General features: G+C 36.9%; 1 protein-coding gene across 1 annotated transcript; it reads right to left on the reverse strand.

The window, feature by feature from the left end:
• Positions 1-1,136: 1,136 nt before the first annotated feature.
• prmt1 (protein arginine methyltransferase 1) lies at positions 1,137-6,473 on the reverse strand. Its single transcript, XM_051716573.1, has 10 exons — positions 6,404-6,473; positions 4,732-4,827; positions 4,465-4,620; positions 4,249-4,312; positions 3,990-4,132; positions 3,786-3,873; positions 3,563-3,678; positions 3,300-3,450; positions 3,103-3,224; positions 1,137-2,542 (listed from the first exon to the last, which is right to left on the reverse strand). The coding sequence occupies exons 1-10, from the start codon at positions 6,428-6,430 to the stop codon at positions 2,459-2,461; spliced, it is 1,047 nt and encodes a 348-aa protein (XP_051572533.1). The 5' UTR covers positions 6,431-6,473; the 3' UTR covers positions 1,137-2,458.
• Positions 6,474-8,667: the final 2,194 nt, after the last annotated feature.

Here is an 8,667-nt window from a genome sequence, read left to right on the forward strand (position 1 = left end):
ATGGTGGCATCGTGGCAGTGTTGGGGCTTGAACCCCTGACCATCTAGTCATTAACCCAGAGCCTTAACCGCCAAGCCACCACTGCATCCAGTGAGTGGCAGTTCTGTGGACGGAAATGCCTTGATGAGAGGTCAAAAGAGAATGGCCAGACTGGTTCGAGCTGACAAAGTCTACGGTATCTCAGATAACACGCTCTGTATAGTTGTAGTGAGAAGAATAGCATCTCAGAATGCTATTCTTATTCTGTCTGGATATTTAAGGGAAGCTTGCAAAGTAGTCAGGGGTATTCTGTAGCCAGATGAACCCCATGATGCAACACTATGTCTTATTCTTTAAATGTCATGTATGCATCTTACTCTTAAGATTCATCTTTGAGCATTGGATGTTGTGTATTGATTATTTCTGAATTGATTACTTAGTTGGCATTATACATGTTTATCTGACAAATAAACTTGATTATATTCTGACTTACTCTGAAATTATTGTCTTTAGCAGATGACATTGTCCATGTTACCCCAAATCTGTGATCTTAGCTTTCAGACTAACCATTTGGCTTTAGTTAAGTTTAATAAACTTTAAAGGATAAAAGTACGTACTATTTGGGACAGCGTAATCTTGATCGCCGCATCTAAATATTAGTAGTCATGACTAGTGGTCTTGAGATCAGGATGGTTGATGAGCGATATAAATTCAGATAACCATAATACCAATTATCAACAGCAAATCAAATGTACAACAAAAATTCTAAAGTGAAACAAACACTTATTTAATGCAATATTTACTTACATTTGCATAAACTTGAAAAGAAAAAAAAAAAAACATTGAAAACAGAAAGTGTTTACCATACATTGAGAAATCTGTTGGTAGACTTTGGTACTGACACAAGGGAAAGTTAACACTTCTGTTAATCGGCCAAGCAAACACCGTTATAGGCCGATAAATCACAAAATGACCAAATATTGGCAGATTAATTGGCCTGGCCGATATATCAGCCTATCACTATTCATGACCTCTGATTAATGATATTATTCGAGTGTAATAGGAAACTATAGTACTAAACAACACTACTATTTGGTTAAAGGTATTTGGTCAGCCTTATCCAAATAATTAGTTATTTGAAAAACAAAAAACAAGAATTCCAATTTATTGTTTTTATTTCAAAAAAGAATGAAAAATACACTTCCTAAATGGACAAATGCCTGTCTGTTAATAACCCACACCAGTGCTAAACACAAAACACGTGAACTCGCACTCCTGGACAAAAAACACTGTAGTACTCCGCAAAAATTATGAGAAATTGAGTCACAATATGGGCCAATGTAAAGTTACTCAAACACAGGAAAGCATCACCCTCGACTGAAAACACTATTTAGTCTGAAGGTTTCCTTACCAGAATAAAACTATAGGTCCGAGTCTGAGAAACTTGTTTTAAGTGCTTACAGTGCAAAAAAGCAGCAGATAAGCTTAACTAAAAAGTCATTCATTGAATGATTTTTTTTTCTTCTCCTCAGTGACATTAAAAAGTCAACAGATCTAAAATAGTGCTCATTAACACCACCTATGAGTTACACAAGCAATTACTAGGTTGCCTCATCCATAATTCAATATTATCCTCTGATTGTGCCACAAAAGTATGTTAAAAAAAACTTATGGTAACTGATGAGGACAAAGGAGCACTAGATGAATAAAAACTTTCCTCCACAGAAGACAAAATGGAGAGCTTGGGGCACCCTCTACTGATGGTCTAAAAGAAATGCCTAAACACCTTCTACTCTTTGTAACGGACAAAGTACAGAGCAGAAATTCAAAATGTTATGGACTCAGCCAACTAGTCACAGGGCAGAGCTCAAGCCCATAGTGAAACGAGACAACAGGTTTTACCTACAAGGAGGATGCTGACTTTACCAGATAGAATTAGTTGATTTACAGTTCTTACAGTAACCAACAGGCATGCTGACATAGTAGGGCAGAAACTGACACAGGAGACTCCTACTGTTTTTCTTATGCAAGAAAAAAAACAAAAAACAAACAAACAAATATGGATGGCATGAAGCCATATACACTAACAATTCAGCCAAAGAGACTGCCCTCCAACAGACTCACAGGCAAAAGAAAGCAGGCATGTGTGTGCAAGCATGTACCTAAGGGAGCACTGAAGCTAGATGGTACACCTAAAATTTGGAAAAACTGGGCCAAAAAGAATTGTACATAAAAATATTGCACAATAAAAAAATGCTTTGAGTCCCCCCTGGCGTATTTATGAAACCAAGTCATTCATTTAAAAATGTTCAAGAACTCACAAATCCTCCACATCAGACAATATTTCACAAGAATTCTTTTTTTTTTTTTTTAAATGTCTGTCATACGTTGTCATAGAACAAAGAGAACATGGTCACACACACAAACATATACGGCTCTCCGATTTGCCTCACTCTCACACACACACTAAAGGAGGAATCTAGCGCATTCTGTATTCTGATGTCTTGGACACTTCACATAGCTGACCCTTGAAGTCGATGTCGACATTAAAGTCGAGATCTCTCTGTAGGGGGAAAAATAAAGCAGAGTATAGAAACCGTACAATTTACATATACACACACACATATATATATATATATATATATATATATATATAAAAAGTCCACCTAATGGACAGGAAGTTAACCATCAAGGCAGTAGAACTGTACCAATACTGTATTTAAGCACTTTCGGCATGTTTTATTTTCTGTTCAATTATATATTGAGCTTGTTTTTTCACTGTTATGCCTTAATTCAAGGTGAATCAAAAGTTTAATTTGAAGCCAGGCCCTGTGTATTCATGCTATGTTGCCTTTAAATTTTATCAATGCATCAATTCAATATTATGGAAAAAGAGCACTGCACTTATTGCTTTGATATTTTTCCCTGCATCTCTTGACATTCCCAAACTGGTATCTTGCTTAAGTCATTTTAGCTACCTGCTTGAATAATATTTACCATGGCAATACAACATTACTGTAAAACATGATATCCACCAGCTCAGTTGGTAAAGCTAGAAGAACAGATTTTATTCTAGAAGTGATTTTTCAGCATGCTAGAGGCAGATCAAATAAAGGGGCTTACATTATTCTTGACGTTAGGTTTCATGCTGATGGTGCCAAATATCTCTTCTCCAGTCTTTACCGTCAGATAGTCATCAAGATAAAACACTGTCTGCTTCCAGTGAGTGTAAGGAGACTCTGGGCCTAGAGAAAAAAAATTCAATTCATACGAACACTCATGAGAAAAATGCCTGGTAACAAACGGGGGGGGGAACTTACTGGTAGAGAAGCCAGTCCTCTTGTGGCAGCGAGTGAACTCTATGTTGAAGTACGTGACCAGCGCATGGATGTAGTCATTCCTTTTCACCTGCAGGCAGAATGGTGATGTAAAGGACAAGTCCTCAATCTTCACTGTGTAGATGTCCACCTCCTGATACACAGAGAAAGAGAGGATTGAATAAGAGAAAGCATGGGGGGTGAAATCAGAATTTTTCTCAAGACAAATTATTTTGAGAGCACATTTCAGAATAGAGGAAACTAACCTTGATGAGGCAGGCAGTACTAACAAGCTGTTTAGGGTCAACAACATCCACTAGTGGTTCCTTAATAGCCACTTCCTTGATACAGGACATGTCAAAGCCATAAACATTCTCCCACCCTGATAAAGCAAACATGAAAACCATTAAAGGCTGCATCTGTCAGAAATACTTTTCAACATGCACTATTGAGGTCTTTCAATGTAACCGCTGTTAGATAGACACGTACAGTGAATTTTGTAGTCCTTGTACTGTCTGTCCTCAATAGCAGTGACGTAGAGCGTAGCTCTGTCAGGGAAGATCAGACCATCAGGTTTCTGAAAGAGAGAAACATGACCAGAATGAACATTGATCCAATTTAGGTCAGCAAGCACAATTTCGTTGAGTAGCTTAGGGACTTCAATACTTTACAAGGACATAAGCATACACCCACCAGCCATTTGTCCCTTGCATAAATGACAGTGTTAAGCATGGACTCATAGAAGAGACAGTAGCCCATCCACTCAGAGATGATAATGTCTACTTTCTCCACGGGAAGCTCCACCTCCTCCACCTTGCCTTTAATGATGGTAACAACTAGAGAGAAACAATAAGGTTTCAGCTTTATTACATTGTGTTCAACTTGTCAACTGCTGAAAAATTGCTAATGACTTTAACAACATTGTGAAAGTCAAAAACTGATAGGCCCTTACCATGATCCAACTTGTTGGCCTTCACAATTTTCACAGCGTAGTCGGATATGCTGCTGCACTCAATCTGGGAAAAGAATGACCAAAATTAATATTTAAGAATCTGACAAAACCACAGCTTGATTACTTTCCAATCACATAAACAGGGGACACAGGTACCACTTTCAACTAAACTACTCGATATCCATATCTACACCCAATGGTGGGCCCTACACTCACCCCAATAACTTTCTTTGCCCCAGCTTTGGCTGCAAACATACAGAGGATGCCAGTTCCACTTCCCACATCCAGCACCACCTTATCCTTGAACAGATGCTTGTTATGGAACATGGAGTTCCTGTATGTCAGAGTGCGAACCTCATCCTTTAGCATCTCCTGTGGACACAGAATACAAAGTTAGTTAGCACAATTTAACGGTTCACAATCTAAATAGTGCGTGATGTGCTACCATTATTCTTCAGACATTACGGTCCAATAAGACTGTACCTCATGGATACCAAAATGTGCATAGGAATCAAAGTAGTAATCCTTGGAGGTCATGTCTTCTGCTGCAGGCTTAACTGAGCTCTCTCCCTGTGAAACCTTAAAAGGGGGGAGACATCAAATGAACCACAATGAAACAAACAGATGATCACTATGCTGTACAGATACCAGTACACTTAATGCATACGTTTTTGCCAACATCTCACGCTTTAAATAGGCAAACTTAAAAAGAACAAGTTATTTTGATAAAGGTGGCCTGATGATTCTTTAAGCACCCCGATGAAAAGAAAAAAGCAGAGAGCAGTCAATGTTCCAGTCCAGTTGCTTAAATGTAGAATTAAAACCATTTGATTGCCTTGTATGTTTTGTAGACCATATTTTACTAGTTTTACAGGTTAGCCACAGTGACTACTTTCAAGCTGGTCTATATGCAACAATAACCAGCTTATTTAACTTGTGGTAGCAACGGACAAGGGATGGGCAGACTGAGCCTAAAGTATCTACTTCCGTATTGATGTTTTATCGGGAATATCGACCCTAAAAATACAAATATCAAATCTAAAGTTAGCCTAATGGTGGGAAAAAAAATGTATACGTTATTTTATTAGGCTTATTTAGTTTCCATGAAAAAAAATTTATTGCAAGCTTCTAGTTGCATCAAGTTAATTTTCAATAAATCTAAATATGGCATTACACTGATAACGTTCTGTAAATGTTAATAAACGGTAAACAAAACAGAAGACTAACAATTTTCCGTTTAAGATAAATGTAAAAAATAAAATAAAAAAAAAAGCTTTTAAAATTACCCATTTTAACAAATAATAATAGGTATCGGTATAAGCATCGTAATCAGCGATACTGGCTTTGATAGTGCTTCGTATCGTATCTAAAATAAAATAAATGGTATTGCCCACCCAATCTAAAGCCAGTGGGGACCACCCAAGATGGACCAAACTATTTTTATATATATATTTTTCTTCAGCCTGACAATTTTAAGTCACTGTAGAAAGAAAGTGATATGTTTTATATTCTCCATGTATATTAACATGATCATATAACACTATTGGAAGGACTCTCAAACTTTTGAATTTAATCCATGTGGGCAAAAATGTGGTCGACTTTTTTCTTTGCCACACAGCTATTTACAAAATGTTGGCTAATAAGTAATTCCTCGTGGTCTATTAGCTAAGCCATAAGCAGTAAAACACTAGTTCGTGGCCAAGAGACCGCGGAGTTCAATCCCATGCGGTCTGTGCACAACAATAAGTCATTCAAGAAGAATTAGCTTATCAGTGAACCAGCGTGCCGTCTAAATGACCAGCAGGAAAACTGAACAATGGAAAAGCTAACGTGATTTAGCCTAGCTATTAAAAAAATAAAACAATTTTGTGACTCACATTTAAAACTAAAGCTACACTCTTGTAGCCAATTAGCACTGCAGACACGTGAGGAGAAATGAATGAATTGTCTGCGCAGGCTAAAATGGATGCTCAAGATGCGTATGAGCACATTTCTAACCACCTAACAATAACTACATACGCAGCAAACAAATCCGTTCAAATACTATAGCCTCACGAACCAAAACGGCTTATATAAAGCTTCCCCTACGCCAGTAACGCGCTAACTGATACTGTATGTGTTATAAGCGCAATGGCCTTGTCTGGCTCTAGCTTACCTCCATTCTGTCTCCGGTCTCCGCCATTTCGACGATAAACTGGAACCCCCGCGCCTGCTGCAGGACAGATCATGTAAAACAAACCGGTTTTGTTCCCGCCTCTTTGCTGTGGTTGAAATATCTGATTGGACAGCCATCACGTGGTTTTCTAACAGTACCGCCCATTCTTATGAAACTCTCCACTATAGGCCCAACCTTACTGCATTTTTCCGCTCTTTTGAAGCGTTGCTTTCATTGGACCAAACTGTGCCAGATAGTGCGATTGCTAATTGTGTAGTCCACGTTAATTGACCGTATCAGTATTTATATTCAAAGAGTGCAGTATTACTTTTAAGAAATTCCCGTTCAGTGGAGGTCAACATCAATGCTATTTGTTAACATATTTATATTATATTGAAAATTTCGATGTTTTAAAACATCAGTGTTTACATCAGCAGTAAGGTAATAAGGAATACTCTTTTTGCTCTGTTTCATGTTCTTGCAGCAAGATGTTTTTGGTCTTAGGAGTATATCTTGGGACAACGCATGGAAAATTCAGAATACATTTTGTCACAATAACAAATTTAAAGGGATAGTTCACCCCAAAATGAAAATGCTCTCATCATTTACTCACCCTCATGCCATCCCAGATGTGTATGACTATCTCAGTTCTGTAGGTCCATACAATGCAAGTGAATGGTGGCCAGAACTTTGAAGCTCAAAAAAATCATAAAGTCAGCATAAAAGTAATCCATAAGACTCAAATGGTTAAATCCATATCTTCAGTGCCATGTATCATTAGGTGGTATTAGTGGTATCATGACACTCATTACCAACTTTCTCTAACAGTTCAGAGTTTGATCCTGAGGTTCACAAGCGCATTCACATGAATGAAGTGAACAGACAATCGCGTGCGAGACAGCGCGTCACATCTCACGAGAGAATCTGCGAGATTTACTTATCTGCTAAAGATGTTTATGAAAAATATGATAAATTATAAGAATTTAAACACAGTTATAACACAGCACAAGAGGACTTTAAAAATATGATCATTGAAGACACATTTACACCACACGAATAATCACTATGAAATCATGAATAATTATAATACATTCACACAGCACAGAGAATCACTATTAAATGATAAAGAATTTAAAGGCATTTACACAGCAAGAAGGAACATTTCTGCTGCTGCTGCTGCTGCTTGAGTACGAAAAAATCTGAAAGTGATGAGAATATTAAAATAGATAATATATCGATTTAAAAGTTACTTTATATAGGTCCACAACAAGAACATTCAGGCTTGTAATTTTAAAAGTTTAATATCTTGATCTGAAATTTAAAAAATTGAAATTAAAAGCTTTAGTATTAAAGTACTCACTTAATATAATTTAATACTATTAGACATTAATACACTATCGAATAATAAAAATGTGAGCAATTGGAAAATAAGTAGATGGTATGCACTAATAGAGACTTATTTGTTCTTTCTTTCTAGCAACATAAGACACAATAAAGACATATTTGGTGTGCTAGTGTGCTTTTATTGAACTTCAAGTGAAATACTGTGACTGTGTCTTGTTTTGAAAGCTGCATGCTAGGTAGGACGTGTTCTTTGAAGGCTGCAGTATACCGAGCGTCCTCCTTTAAACAAATCTCGTTTAAACGAGACGGCCTTCGTAGGACAAACGGAAACGGAATGTAACATGGTTGCTATGACAGCATAACATCTCACTCTTTAACAAGTGCGAGCACTTTGAGTGAGAAGGGAACAAAATTCCTTTAGAAGGGAATGTATGAGGTAAATTTTAGGAGCGTTATAATGATGTAAAGACAAAAGAAAATAGCTTTTACAGGTGTACTTTTAGTCTAATACTTTATTTGAATTATATATTTTTATATCTTATCTATGTCTTGCTGCTGTTTTTGAGTTGTTTTTGTATTGTTGTACACTGGAAGCTCCTGTCACCAAGACAAATTCCTTGTATGTGTAAGCATACTTGGCAATAAAGCTCATTCTGATTCTGATATTAATATAATAATACATATTATATACTCTGCACCCATCTACTGAGGTACTTCAACTTGGGAATTAACATTACTTGCGTTTGAACATCATATTTACGGGCAAATTGGCGTTATTACAAATTGGCGTAGAATTTTCATTTTTGGGTGAAATATCCCTTAAGAAATTATCATACAAAATATTGCATAGGATTTATCTAGCCAAGCATGTCTTCGAAAGATTTAAACGGAACATTTAAAATACCTGTGAATTCTGTGAA

This window comes from Myxocyprinus asiaticus, chromosome 14 (genome assembly GCF_019703515.2).
Source record: "Myxocyprinus asiaticus isolate MX2 ecotype Aquarium Trade chromosome 14, UBuf_Myxa_2, whole genome shotgun sequence".
NCBI classification, from domain to species: domain Eukaryota; kingdom Metazoa; phylum Chordata; class Actinopteri; order Cypriniformes; family Catostomidae; genus Myxocyprinus; species Myxocyprinus asiaticus.